The sequence below is a fragment of the Lepidochelys olivacea genome, assembly GCF_965140295.1.
Source record: "Lepidochelys olivacea isolate rLepOli2 genome assembly, chromosome: 2".
Classification (NCBI taxonomy): Eukaryota; Metazoa; Chordata; order Testudines; family Cheloniidae; genus Lepidochelys; species Lepidochelys olivacea.
This window is the reverse complement of record NC_140412.1, coordinates 194,464,612-194,480,008: the sequence shown is the minus strand read 5'-3', so window position 1 is coordinate 194,480,008 and position 15,397 is coordinate 194,464,612. Positions and strand designations below refer to the sequence as shown.

The 15,397-nt window shown below is 45.8% G+C and overlaps 1 protein-coding gene across 3 annotated transcripts in view; it reads left to right on the top strand.

Moving 5' to 3' along the window:
- ANO10 (anoctamin 10) overlaps positions 1–15,397 on the top strand; it is a 255,793-nt gene that overhangs the window by 27,778 nt on the left and 212,618 nt on the right. For all 3 annotated transcript variants that reach the window (XM_084618258.1, XM_084618259.1, XM_084618260.1), the window contains exon 7: positions 15,010–15,065. In XM_084618258.1, coding sequence (XP_084474384.1) covers positions 15,010–15,065 — 56 coding nt within the window. The remainder of the gene's footprint in view (positions 1–15,009; positions 15,066–15,397) is intronic.

Here is a 15,397-nt window from a genome sequence, read left to right as displayed (position 1 = left end):
TCTCTCGGCCATTATCTAAATCATTGATGAAGATATTGAACAGAACTGGACCCAAGATCAATCCCTGCGGGACCCCACCCTTCTATCTTGACTGTGAACCACTGATAACTACTCTCTGGGAATGGTTTTCCAACCAATTATGCACCTTACAGTCGCTCCATCTAGGTTGTATTTCCCTAGTTTGTTTATGAGAAGGTCATGCAAGACTATCAAAAGCCTTACTAAAGTCAAGATATACCACATCTACCGCTTCCCCCTCTATCCACAAGCCTTGTTATCCTGTCAAAGAAAGCTATTGGGTAGGTAGGTTTGACATAATTTATTCTTAACAAATCCATGCTGTTACTTATCACCTTATGATCTTCTAGGTGTTCGCAAAATGATTGCTTAATTTTTTGCTCCATTATCTTTTCAGGCACTGAAGTTAAACTGGCTGGCCTGTAATTCCTCGGGTTGTCCTTATCCTCTTTTTATAGATTTGCACTATATTTGCCCTTTTTCAGTCCTTTGGAATTTCTCCCATGTTCCATAACTTTTTGAAGATAATCTCCAGTGGCTCAGATATCTCCTCTGTCAGCTTCTTGAATATTCTAGGATGTATTTCATTAGGCCCTGGCGACTTGAAGATATCTAAGTTGTTTAAATATTTTTTTAACTTGTTTCGTCCCTATTTTAGCCTCAGATCCAACCTCATTTTCACTAGTGTTCTTTATGTTAGACGTCCAATTACTACTAAACTTTTTGGTGAAAAGTGAAACAAGAAAGTCATTTAGCACTTCTGCCATTTTCACATTTTCTGTTATTGTTTTTCCCCTCTCTTTGAGTACTGGGCCTAACCTGTCCTTTGTCTTCCTCTTGCTTCTAATGTAGTTATAGAATGTTTTCTTGTTACCCTTTATGTGTCTAGCTAGTTTAATCTTGTTTTGTGCCTTGGCCTTTGTAATTTTAGTCCTACATGCTTATGTTTTTTGTTTATATTCATCCTTTGTAATTTGACCTATTTTCCACTTTTTCTGGAGTCTTTTGAGTTTCAGATAATTGAAGATCTCCTGGTTAAGCTAGGGTCGTCCCTTGCCATACTTCCTATCTTTCCTACACTGTGGGATAGTTTTGCTCTTGTGCCCCTAATAATATCTCCTTAAAAACCAGGCAACTCTCTTGAATTGTTTTTCCTTTCCTCTTTTCTCTTGAACTTGCTTCCAATGGGATCTTACCTACCAACTCCCTGAGTTTGCTGAAGTCTGTCTTCTTGAAATCCATTATCTTTATTGTGCTGTTTTCACTCCTACCATTCCTTAGAATTATGAACTCTACCATTTCATGATCACTTTCACCAAAGCTGCTTTCCACTTTCAAATTCTCAACCAGTTACTCCCTATTTGTCAAAATCAAATCTAGAACAGCCTTTCTCCTAGTAGTTTTCTCCTTCTTCTGAAATAAAAAAATTGTCTCCAATACATTCCAAGAACCTGTTGGATAATCTGTGCCCTGCTGTGTTGTTTTCCCAACTGATATCTGGGTAACTGAAGTCCCCTATCAGCACCAAGTCCTGTGCTTTGGATGAATTTGTTCGTTGTTTAAAAAAAGCCTCATCCACCTCTTCTTCCTGGTTAGGCGGTCTATAGTAGACCCCTACCATGACATCACCCTTGTTTTTTACCCCTTTTATCCTTACACAGAGACTTTCAACAAGCCTATCTCCTATTTCCATCTCAACTTCAGTCCAAGTGTATACATCTTTTTTCCCTGCTTGTCCTTCCTGAGCAAGCTGTATCCTTCTGTACCAATATTCCAATCGTGTATAATCCCACCATGTCGCTGTGATGTCAACTATGTCATAGTTGTGTTTATTAACTAGTATTTCTAATTCTTCCTGCTTATTCCTCATACTTCTCACATTTGTATATGGAAATCTAAGATACTGATTTGATTTTCCCTCTGTTCTTTCTTGTCTCCCTTATCCCTGCTCATGGCTCATAATGGCTCATGTTCCTCCCGGATTCTGACCCTCTCCCAGGTTTCCATGTTTTTGACTTACCTGTGGGCTTTTGTCTCGTGTCCTCATCTAACCTAGTTTAAAGCCCTCCTCACTAGGTTAGCCCATCTGTGTCCAAATATGCTCTTCCCCTTCCTTGATAGATGGACCCCATTTCTGCTCAGTGTCCTTCTTCCCGGAACAGCATCCTGTGGTCAAGTGTCTCTTTTGTTTGGGGGAATATCCTCAGTAAATGAACTGTGTGGAAATCCTTTTAGAAAAGAACTTAAAAAGTCAGGGAAGCCAAGCTTAAAATGTCTTTTTTTTCACCATTCCATGCAGTCTGCCTCAGGCCTTGGTTCCTCTGATCTCCCTGGACAGCTGCCTGTGTTGTTGAGATGTGCTCCTGTCAGCTCAGTATCTGTTAGCTCCAGGACTCAATTGGTTAAGTGTTTGACTTCTAGGGATACTAGTAAGGCTGTCCCTGCTCAGTCTGATGATGGAAAGGAGCATTGCTCTTCCTCTAAGAATAGAGGCAGATCTCCTCAAATCGCCTCTGTAAACCAGAGGTAAAAATTGCCCCTTGTGATCTAAGGAGACTCCACGACCTGAGCTAGATACCAGAGGAGCTCCTAGGGAGCGTGGTACTGCCCCCTGAGGGTACCTTTTCAATGTTCAGTACCAAAACTGCCAGCCACTGAATGTCTCTGGTATTGCATGTATTGGCACTGGTTGCGACCACTTCAATGGACCAGAGCATGTTTGTACCCACTCCGGCAGCTGCTTTGGGCTATAGTTAATTTCAGAGGTTCACAGCAACATCTGCCTCTGTACCGATGAGATGTATGATAAAGGACCTCCAGATTATGGAGGAACCTGGGTACCCGTTGCAACAAGTAGGGTTCCTCATTCTACTGTTCTTTGAGTGCTTGCTCATGTCCATTCCACATTAGGGGTGTGTGCTTGCCACATGTACCGGTGCTGGAAGCTTTTCCCTCAGCAGTATCCATAAGGGTGTGGCTCTGGCGCCCGCATGGCATGGTATAAGGGGCGCCGCCGGCTTCCCCCGCCCTCAGTTCCTTCTTGCCACCAGTGACGGCGCACGGAACATTCGCTGCTCTTACTAGCATTGCTTAGGCTTCGTTCAGACAAACTAGAGTTCTTGTAAAGTTAGTGTACCTAGTTAGTAGTTGAGTTAGTTAGCCCTTAGCAGTAGTTAGAGTTTTGTTAGTCCTGTTGAAGACTTAGCCGGGTGATGGGGCATGCTCCAGTCCCCAGGCTTTAAGCCCTGCAATTGCTGCAAACGGCCCCTACCCATGAGCGATCCGCATAGCACCTGTCTCAGGAGCCGTGGTGAAGGGTACATAAGTGATAAGTGTTGACTCTGCAAGTCCTTTAAACCTAGGACTAAGAAAGAGCATGAGATCAGACTCAAAGCGCTCCTGATGGAGTCCGCGCTCACTCCGGCCCCGGAGCAAAGGTCTGACTCGGCATCCAACACTGAGGCATTGGTGTGTACCTACTGTTGATGAGCTGGCACTGATCCATGGCCAAGAAGTCAAAGAAGGCCGGTAGGGGATGGTCTCCTACTCCCTGTAAGGGGAAGGACAGGGCTAGAGGCAAGCTAAGACTCGCGCCAGGTGACTCATCTTCCCCATCGGGAAGTCGGTCCTCAGCTCATGTCGAGCGATGCAGCCCATCCCATTCCTTGCCTGGAAGCCCGGACACAGAAGCAGGCCTTCATCAGATTCAGGTGCTGTTGACGCCTGGAGTATTACAGGCTGCACAGGAGATCCTGACGCTCCTGATGCCGCTCACACCAGCCCTGGCGGTGCCCAGATGTTGGGGTAAGCTCGCTTTGGGATCTTTCCATCTGCTTTCGCCCCAACGGTACCGCTCCCCATCATGGGAGACGTCCCGCCACCGTTCACCCAAAGCCATCAGGCCTCGGAGTTAGTGAGGTAGACGTGTTGGTCACCAGACTTTGGTCACCAGCAGTGGGATTTGAGGCTGACCTCGCCAGTTACTTTGCGCAGACCCATGGAGGCATGCACTCCCTGGCAGGAATGTCGGCATCAGCCCTTCACGTCATCAGAACGCTGTTACAGATCCTGGGAATGATCAGAGGACCAGAGCCGCGGGCCCTGCCGACGATCCCCGAGACGGGTGTCACCATATTTGGGGAGATCCCACCTGGCGCCCGGCCCACGATACCTCCAGGTCCCACTCCTTGTCCCGTTACTGATCTCAAAGTGTGAGGCATGGATTGCAGGTCTCCTGTTGCAGATCCTTCGAGCGCCACTGGTCACTGATGTCCCCGTGGAGGCGCAAATCTTGCTTGGACTGGTCCTCCTCTAGAGGTGACCGCAATTACCGCCTGGCACTGAGTCGCCCCTCCATTACATCCGAGTCACTGGGTAGCAATCGCTCCAGATATGGCTCCTGTACAGCACAAGATTCCACATTGTCAGGGCAGCCTCCCAGACCCTTGGTGCCGCCTGCTTTGTCGATACCGAAACCTGCCCCATGGCACCCTTGGAGGTTCACCCAGCCCTCCTAGCCTGCCTACTCGGTGTTGGGAGCCTGGGACAGGCTGGTGGCCTTGACGACCCAGCTCCCTCCGGTGCTTGAGGCACCAGGAGCTAAGACCCCACAAGTCCATGTGGACCAAGAGGAACAGCCTGTTGGACCACCAAAGGGGTGCTATGGAACCAACGGTAGCAGCCTCCTCCTTGTTGTCACTGGATGAGGCCATCATGGAGCCCCCTCACTGGTTCCTCAGGATGACACTAAGGCGCAACAGGAGCTGTTGAAGAGGGTCACATCCAACCTTGGCCTGCAGGTGGAGGAGCAAGCGGATTCCCTATTTGACGTCCTCTGTTCCACAGCCCCTGCTAGGGTGGCCCTTCCTCTTCACGAAGGGATATTGAAGATATCCAGTGCCTCGTGGCAAACCCCCTCCTCTCTGCCCCCCATTTCTAAATGGGCAGAGCATAAGTACTTTGTCCCAACTAAGCAGTATGAATACTTTTACTACCATTCTGCCCCAAATTTCCTGGTGGTCAAGGCAGTTAAGTACAGAGGAGGCCAGGGGCAACCCGGAGCTACCCCCAAAAATAAAGACTCTAGGAGACTGGACTTGTTCTGACGGAAAATTTATTCCTCGTCTAGCTTACAATTGAGTGTGGCCAACCACGAGGCTCTCCTTAGCTGCTACGACTTTAATGTGTGGCAGACCGTGGCCAAGTTCAAGAATGCCCTCCTGGAACGTTCAAGTAAAGAATTCTGGGCGATCTTTGATGAGGGCATGGCTGCTGCCTGGGTGGCTCTTCAAATGGCATCTGATGTGGCAGACTCTGCCGCCCACACGATGGCATCTGCCATCTCCATTCAGTGAGCATCCTGTCTGCTCCTCTCTGGGTTGTCCTCCGAAGCTCAGCAGTCTATTTAGGACCTCCCCTTCAATGGCCAGGCCCTGTTTACGGAGCAGACGGACAACAAATTACATGGGCTGAAGGACTCCCAAACCACCCTAAAACCCTGGGGCCTACGTTCCGGGCCCGGCATGTAAGCAGTTCAAACCACAACTTCCTCAGGGGCAAGGGAGCCATCCCCGGCAGGATCTGCCACACAAAAAGCCCAAGGGCTATAGATGGTGCACGAGCCACCTGTCCGCACTCTCTGCCCAGTTGGACTTAACCTGCTCCAAGCAAGGAGCTAAAAAGTCCTTTTGAGGGTACGCCCAAGGGCGACCTACCAGTCTATTTCCTGGATCCAGTTTTTCCCAACCACCTTTCCTCCTGGCACGGTCGGCGATAACTTTGGACTGCTGGGTCCTCAGTATGGTGGCGCACGGCTACACCCTCCGATTTATTTCCACCCCACCCTCCCCGTCCCTATTCAGGGACCCTTCTCACAAGAATCTTCTCGAGCAGGAGGTTCAGGAGCTCTTACAGCTGGGGGCAATGAAGGAGGTCCTGCCTCCTTACAGGAACAAGGGTTTCTATTCCTGGAGTTTTTTTGATCCCAAAGGCCAAGGGTGGTTTGCGTCCCATCTTGGACCTGCAAAACCTCAACAGATACCTAAAAAAGCTAAAGTTTTGTATGGTCTTCCTGGCATCCATTATCCCCTCCCTGGATCTGGGAGACTGGTATGCTGCCCTCAACCTGGAAGACGCATGCTTTCATGTAGCGATCTTCCCCAGGACACAGATGCTTTCTCCATTTTACAGTTGGTTCGGCCCACTGTCAGTTTGCGGTCCTTCCGTTTGGCCTGGCTACAGCACCAAGGGTGTTTACTAAGTGCATGGCAGTAGTCGTGGACTACCTCAGGCATGGGGATATCCGGATTTACCTGTACCTCAACGACTGGCAGGTCAAAGGCAACTCCAAGGCTCAGGTCCAATGTGACATCACTGTACTACAAGCCATGTGCTGCTCCTTGGGACTACTGGTCAACCACAAAAAGTCCACGTTAGTTCCCGTTCAAAGGATAGAATTCATCAAGGTCATGCTCAACTCGACCCAGGTGAGAGCGTTCCTGTCTTTAGACAGGTTTCAGGCCCTGATGGACCTCATCGCGGAAGTTTCCTCGTTTCCCCTGACAACAGCCAGGGTGCCTGCACCTGCTAGGCCATATGGCAGCTTCCACATATGTCATCCACCATGCCAGGCTCCGCATGCAGCCCCTGCAGCAATGGCTGGCGTCGATCTATTCCCAATCTAGGGAATAGGTCTCTGCAGCCCATCGCTTCCCGCAGCACCCATTGGCTGGGAACGGCGAACTGCGGCCCCTGTGTGGGGCAGTGCCTGTGGACGGTCAATGTCAGCAAAATGTCTCGTGGTCCGCAATCAGATTACCCTGATAGGCCGCAGGTTGCCCACCACTGCCCTAGCAGATCACTTCAGCAGGGACTTCTCCTCTCACCACGAGTGGTTGCTCCACCCAGAGGTGGCTTGCATGATCTTCCAGAGGTGGGGAACTCCCCAAGCTGATCTGTTTGCCACCAGGCAAAACAGAAAGTGCCATCAGTTTTCCTCCCAGCAGAGCCTGAGCAAGGGTTCCTTCTCCAATGCCTTCCTCCTGTCGTGGGCCGAGGGTCTGATGTACACATTCTCTCTGATCCCTCTGGTCAGCCGGGTCCTAGTAAAGATCAAGAGGGACAAAGGCACAAGTTATCGTGATCACCCGTCCGTGGCTTCTCCAGCACTGGTTCGGCATGCTCATGAATATGGCAGTGGCCCTTCCCTGGCCCCTTCCCTACTGTCTGGACCTGCTGTCACAGGATCACGGTTGGCTCCTATATCCCAACCTCAAGTCTCTACACCTCTCGGCGGGGATGCTCTATGGTTGAACCCGGAGAAGCGTACGTGGTCGGAGGAGGTCCAGCAGGTCCTCCTGGGAAGTAGGAAGCCATCCACGAGACTAACTTACCTGGCCGAGTGGACGAGGTTTTCCTGCTGGGCGTCGGAGCGCAGCATTTCTCCCTCGCGTTCTTCAGTGCAGTCCATCTTGGGCTACTTACTGCAGCTCAGAAACCAGGGTCTGGCACATTCTTCCATCAGAGTGCACCTTGCGGCCATCTCTGCGTTCCACCAGGCCAATCCAAGGTCAGACAGTCTTTTCTCATGACATGACTGTCAGGTTTCTGAGGAGCCTTGAGAGGCTTTACCCGCAGGTACGGGCCCCTGACCCGCAGTGGGACCTTAACCTGGTCCTTTCCAGGTTCATCAGCCTGCCTTTTGAGCCTCTGGGCTCCCGCTCCCTTTCTTTCTTGTCCTGGAAGTTTGCTTTCCTGGTGGTGGTGATGTCAGCGAGACGAGTCTCAGAGATTAAGGCCCTGATCTTGGAACTGCCTTACACAGTGTTTTATAAGGACAAGGTCCAGCTGCAGCCCCACCCAGCCTTGCTGCCGAAGGTGGTATCTTCCTTCCTCATGAGCCAGGACGTATTCCTGCCACTCTTCTGTCTCAAGTCACACAAGACTGCTGAGGAGAGGTGTCTGCACGTGCTGGATGTCCGGAGGGCCTTGGCTTTTTACTTTGGAGCATACCAAGCCTTTCCATAAATCGACCCAGCTCCTCATCGCTACGGCGGATAGGATGAAGGGCCTTCCAGTTTCTTCGCAGAGGATTTCCAACTTGATCACTTCTCGCATTAAGACCTGTTACAAGCTAGCAAAGGTCCTGCTGCCACCAATCGTTAGGGCTCATTCGACTAGAGTGCAGGTGTCTTCGGCGGCCTTCCTGGCGCACATCCAGGTCCAGGACATTTGTAGAGCTGCAATGTGGTCCTCGGTCTACATGTTCATGTCTCATTATGCCATCACTCAGCAGGCCAGAGACAACACTGGGTTCGGCAAAGCAGTATTACAATCTGTGCAGCCGTGAACTCTTACCCACCTCCACGGGAACTGCTGGGAGCCACCTAATGTGGAGTGGACCAGAGCAAGCACTTGAAGAAAAGACAGTTACTGTTCCATAACTGGTGTTCTTTGAGATGAGTTGCTCGTGTCCATTCCACGATCCACCCTCCTTCCCCATTGTTGGAGTTTCTGGCAAGAAGGAACTGAGGGCAGGGGGAGCCAGCGACACCCCTTATACCATGCCATGTGGGTGCCACTCCCCGAGGGCACCCAGAGCCGCTCCCGTATGGATACTGCTGAGGGAAAAACTTCCGGCACCGGTGCATGTGGTGAGCGCACGCATCTAATGTGGAATGGACATGAGCAGCACATCTCAAAGAACACCAGTTACAGAACAGGTAACAGTCTTTTATATTGCCCCACTGCCTAGCAGTACCCTATATTGTCTCTGGTACTAAATGCATCTGCAGTGCCTCTTCCAGAATTGAAATTATTTTATTCCTCTTCTGACTCCCACTAAACTGGGGAGGGATCTACCACCTACTCCTCTTGGGCCCCTTTTTCCTAGTTCTGTGGGTCAGACAGAGAGAACTGTGGTTTCCCACAGATGTAAGCACCATAGGAGATATGAGGGTAGCCATATGTCTTGGTTCCCTTATCTTTGGGCACTATTCTGTTTTCTTATAATGTTCCTACATGGTCATGTTGGAGATCCTGGGGTCCTTATTGGGATCATACCTCACATGCACCTTCTCAAAAGAGAGCTACATAGGAGGTATGTCTGCATGACAGCTGGGAGGTGTAATTCCCAGCTTGGTGGACATACATATGCTAGCTGTGCTTGAGCTAAGCTACTAAGAGTAGGAATGTGGCGGTGGCGACTTGAGGTAGCCACCTGATTACATACTTTGTATCTTGGATGAGATTGTACTCAGGCGGCTAGCTTGAGCCACCGGCTGTGTCACCACAGCCACACTACTATTTTTAGCGCATTAGGTCAAGCAGAGCTCGCACTTATATGTCTACTTGAGCTGAGAGTTACACCTCCCAGCTTCAATGTAGACTTAGACAGAGACAGAGAACAATGCAGCCTCAGTCATGTCCTCAAGATGTACTCAGCATATGGAGGCACCATCTGAGGAAGAACATAATTCAGGAATCAGTGCACATCTCCTCATCTCCAGATGAACCTGTAATCCATTCTGCACTGTCTTATCTAGATGATTATAAAAACTTCCAGGATTCAATGAGGAGAATGGCTGAATTGCTCCAGATTCTGCTTGAGGAGGTATAGAGGCCCCTCATAAGCTGCTGAATATTTTGCGCGGGTGCTTGCTGCGAAGAGTTGCTCTTCCAATTAATAAAGTTCTATTGGAACCTGCCAAGAATATCTGGCAGACACCAGCCACTGTCGCCAGAACATCAGAGAAGGTGGCAAATGAGATATTATGTATCCTCTTGGAGAGTGGAATATCTTTATTCTCATCTGGTTCTGGGCTCTCTATTTGTGGCTGCTGCAAATAAGAAAAATAGCACCTATCTAAAATGACCCCAGCTGAAAAGGAATGAAGTGTTTCAATCTGTTTGGTCATAAGAATTATTGTCTGTGAGATTGTACTTTGAAATTCCAAACTGTCAAGTCATGCTTGCTTTGTGATTTCCTTAATTATAATTAAGTTTTCAGCCTTTATTAAAAAAATTTACCACAGGCGCATAGAGAGCAGTTCAGGTCCCTAATTACTGAAGTGCAGTTGGTGGCAAGAACATCCCTGCAGGTGGCGCTGGGTGCTGCATATATCCCCTTATGATGGCAACATCAGTGGTAATGAGGTGCTCTACTTGGCTCTAAAGTTCTGGGATCTCGAAAGAAGTACACTCTACCGTGGAGGATCTTCTGTTTGAGGGATGGAATTAATCTGGTGCAGAAAATGTTGCCCTTCATTCCTTGAAGGATTCCCATATCACGTGGTCTCTGGGAGTGTACATGCCAGCAAACAAAGAAAACACAGAACCCACACTTAGTCAAGGTAGAGAAGTACTTCATGCACTTTCAACTTTGAAAGACCTGCAGAACTGCCTAGAAATTAATAACTCCAAAAGAGAAAGTCCTTCTTAGCACCTATCGTGGCCTCTCAGTCAGCATCTTCTAGCAAACAGTCCTTTTGATGGGATCATCAAGAGGTGGATACTGACTGTTTACTTGGTGAGAAGGTACAGAATTCCATCCAAATTATTCTTCAGTTATTCATGTTGCTTGGCCTAAAGGTCAACTGAGAAAAGTCTGTTTTGTTATCAATCCGGTGGATAGATTTATAGGGGTCATTCTAAACTTCAGGATGACTAGAACATAGTTTCTTTAGGACAGGTTTGAGACTGCTCATCTCCCAGCTTCAGACAAAACCTTGAACAACAATATGAACTGGTCCCATCTGCTGGGTCATATGGCATCCTGAACTTTTGTTATGCCAGAAGGCACTTATGCTGCATGCAAGGCTGGCTGAAATCTCTACATTCTAGCAAGGATAACTTAGATATGCCTCTGATGGTTTCAGAGGATGTTGTTCCCTCCTGCCTGAGTTGGTGGAAAGACCATCACCAAGGCATCCAGGGGAGCAACTTTCTCTCCACCCCTTCCAACCAAGATGATAGTGATGAATGCTTTACTATTGGCTATGATCACCTACAGGTACAGGGCAAATGGACTCCTAAGGGGAGACACTTGCACACAATGTTCTGTAACTCAGAGCAGTTCGCAAAGTCTTACCTCTAGTACAAGAACACTCCATTCACCTAATGAAAGACCAGACAAGTGCCATGTTTTACATAAGCAGACTGGGGGAAGGGAAGGTTGGTCATCTCCTTTGTGCAGGGACATGGTTTAGTTATGGAATTGGTGCAACCAACATCTGATAATGCTCAGAGCAGTTCACCTTCCAGGTCTGCATATCACTCTGCAGACAGTCTGAGTAGGCACTTTTCATCAGAACATGATGTCAGTGATTCAGTTGATCTTCAGGAAATGGGGTCATCCATCAGTAGACTTTTATTTGTGATGTATGTGAACAAGAAATGTCACACTTTCTGTTCCAGAGTGGGACAGAATCCAGGATCCCTATTGGATATGTTCCTCATTCCTTGGTCTTGTGCACTGTTTTATGCTTATTCACTGATTCTTTTGCTCCTGAGTATACCCGGAGAGATCAGAAAAAATGCAGCCAGAGTTGTTCTGATGTCTCTCACCTGGCCGAGGCAATTCTGGTATTTGGATCTGATGTGCTTGTTGAGCTGTCCTCCGATACTTCTTCCACTATCCTCAGACCTGCGTCCCAGAATGAAGAAGTCACTGAACAGGTTGATTTCTGAATGGATGTCAGAGATAGAGAGGTTATGTTCAGTTGCTAAACAGAGTATTCTAAATAGCAGCAGAAAAACTTCACCAGAAAAAAATCTGCTAAGTGGAGAACATTTTTGACTTGGTATGAATACCATGAACTTCAGTCTCTTGAGATGCCAATCCTAGCACTTTTGTCTATTTGCATTAAAGAATTTTGAGAGTTTCAATTAGTTCTGCCAGGGTGCACTTCACAGTTATTAGCACTTATCACCAACCTTTATGAGGTATAACATCTTTTCTTATCCCACTATGTCCAGATTCCTTAGTGGTTAGTTGAAAATGTTTCTGTCTTTAAGGGAACCAACCCTCACTTCTTTTGGCAGGTCTCATGGATCCCCCATTTGAGCCCATGGCATCATGTTCTTTCTTTCTTATCTCTCTGAAAACCTCCTTTCTTGTGGGAATCACATCAGCTAGGAGGGTGGGAATCATGGGGCTCTTATGGAGACATTCTGTCTACTATTTTCCATTTTGACAAGGTATTTCTTTAGCCACCCCCACAAATTTCTATCAAAAGTAGTGTCAGATTTCTATTTAAATGATGTCCTACATTTTACCTACATTGTTTTCTCCTCAAGCCCTATTTTAATGATCTAAGCTATGTACCCTTGATGTGCATAGGACTGTAGCCTTTTACTATTAGCAAATGAAACCTTTTTGCTATTGCTTAGGTTATTCTTGTCCTTTGCCGGGAGGTTGAAAGACTACCCCATTTATACTCAAACATTACCTAAGTGGGTTTCAGGGCATATTAGATTCTGTTATGAGCTAGTCAAATTAGATCCACCAAACAATACTAAAGCTCATTCCACTAGGGCGCAGGCAACCTCAGCTGTTTTTTTCTGAGAATCATGCCCATAATTGACATCTATAAAGTTGCCACCTGGCGATACACTTTTTCACTAGACATTATGCTTTAATAGAAGCATCCAGAGCAGAGACTTCCTTTGTCAGAGCTATTTTACAGTACAGAAGAAATGTTGAGCATCCACCACCTTATTTAGGTCACTGCTTGGGAGTCACCAAGAGTGGAATATATACATATGTATGGACAAACAGTTGAAGAAAAAGTTTAGGAAATTAATATATGCTTTTTAGTTTTACTATACAATTGGTAAAAGTCTACTTCAGAAAAATCTCTTAAATACTTATACATGCACTGTATGCTTATTTCACTGAACAAGAAAAGTTACCTATACAGCAGCCAAAGTTCTGGGAAAGTTGAGATGTTGTCATGTATATGTGTGTGTGTGTGTGTGTGTGTGAGATATATATATATATCTCATATATATATGAGATATATATATATCCCACTCCTGGTGCATGAGCACCCTACGCACTCAAGATCAGTCATTTGTACAGCTGCATCTGCTGAGTCTGCGCATACACTCCAAGTGCCCTCATGCTCCTGTTCCAAGAGTATAAATGGTGGCGCAGAGCCAACCACAACTCAGTTATTTTTCCACCACAGAATCCAGCTGTATAATAGGACTCTGAAGCAGAGGGGAAGAAGGGTGGGTTGTGGAACACATATATATGGACTACATCTCGAATGACACCATCAATAAAAAAAATTCTTAAGTAACTTTTTCTTCAAGTGTTTGTCTATACATATGTATATATTCCACTCTTGGTGACTCCCAAGTAGTGCCTAAATAAGGTGGTGGGCGCTCAACAGAATCTTACACAGGGCTATTTGGTCCAGACCAAGATTCCACTTGTCTGTCAGGAGATTCTCTAGTGGGCTGCCTCCCAGAATGCTGCTGATTTGTTAGAAATGTCAGATGCCAAGAAATGTTTAGTGTCCTGCTCTAGAGCCTTCAAGGGATTGGAAGTTACGGAAATCTTTAAAGGAGTCAAAATATTATAGCAGCAGTGCTAGAGAAGGAAAAGAATTCTAGTAGATTACTATGGTTTGGTGGAAGGGTTGCACCGAGAACAGAGAAAACTGAATGATTTTTTTGAGAGGGCTTACACTGAATTAAGGGTGATTTAGAGAGCCTGAGAAGAGGGGTATTGTAGAGGATGAAGTTTGTGTTTAGGTGATTATTTTAATAAATGGACCTGATGTTCTGTAATCAATACTGCTATTAAGTAAAATGTTTTGTATTTTGTTTTTCTGACCCTTCTCTTCATGCTCCAGAATTAAGTAATGTATACACTATATTTATGCAGATTTAATTAAACACATGCAAGACTGCATGTTCTGGGCATCCGGGACCCTTGCAATCAGTTAAAAGTACAAAAATAAATACAGAACCAAAATAGCAACACATTTGCCCCACATACATAGTCACTAGGCATCAAAAATATTACAAACCAAATAAAATCTCCCCATTCCTCAAAGGAGCTCTTTCCTTAGCCATCTGAGCCCTCACAAAATGCCTGCCCAAAAGAATAAAAATATTAGAGTTGTGACCTTTCTGTAGAGAATATCCATTTTATTGCCCTTACTAAAAACCACAATTGAGCCTGCATAATTAAAAAAACAAAAATGATAGCTTCAGATTTAGAAAAAACCTTCAGATGATTCATGCATAGCCACTCTTTAATTTTAAAGTGAATTTCTACTCTGAAAAGTGAGTATGTACAAATACATCACCTTATTCAATTATTGCTTAGGCTGGGACAATGAGCATAAAGGGAAGGGGCTTGTAAAATGGTTAAAAAAAACAAAGCAAAAAGCATCCAGAGAGTTTAGGCCTATTGTAATTCTGAAGCCTGAATCTTTAAAGGTCCTAATTCTGTAGTGACTGTGTATATACAGAACTTCATGCATCATAAGAAGTGACATTTGAGATCTAACAGTCAAATCCAAAGCCCTGTGGAAGTCGACGAGGGTCTTTTCATTGACTTCTATGGGCATCAGATTAGTTCCCAGTCATTAGAATCCATTCCTCCTTCACATTGCATTTCAGTTAGTTTTGTATTTGATTTCAATGGCAGCAGGATCAGAGCCTCAATCATGCTTAACACTTAGTGCAATTTTCCTCCTATTTTTCTATTATAAAATAGTTCTCATAAAAGAGAGAGAGATTCAGAAGTATTTTTGTAATAGGAAAAAATACTAATATGCTTGTTATGCATCAGGATACTTGAAGATGGGCTAAACACTGAGGTGGGTATGGCACAGCCCAAACTTTTCACCACAGGCTCTTGCTTAAATATTTCTCTAACTAGAGGAAAAATGCTTGTTTGTCTTTATTACACAGTTGTGTCTAATATGTGTTCTTTGCTTTGTATTGTATCTCAATTGATTGTTTTTAATATTTTAGAGAATCATAGACTGGAATCATCACATCAGAATCATCTAATTCTGAAGGTCTTAGTGGTAGGTATGTTTAGTGTAATATTTTATTTAAGGAGGCAATATATAATGTGTTAGATGCTTGTTTCCACAATGGTCAGCTTTCAATTTTCCCATACTGAATTTCTTCCTTTCAAGATTCTAGATGTGTGGATTTTTCTTTTTTCTTTAAATGATCCTTACTACATCTGGAAACTATTGCTTTCATTCTTTAAAAGATAAGTTCAGATTTATGTATCAAGAAGCTCTTGTTTTCACTGATTCATTCATCCAAGAATATTACCAAATGCTTGATGTAGACGCTGATTGTGTAAACACTTTTCAAATACATTAATGTACTTCCACAAGCAGTCATA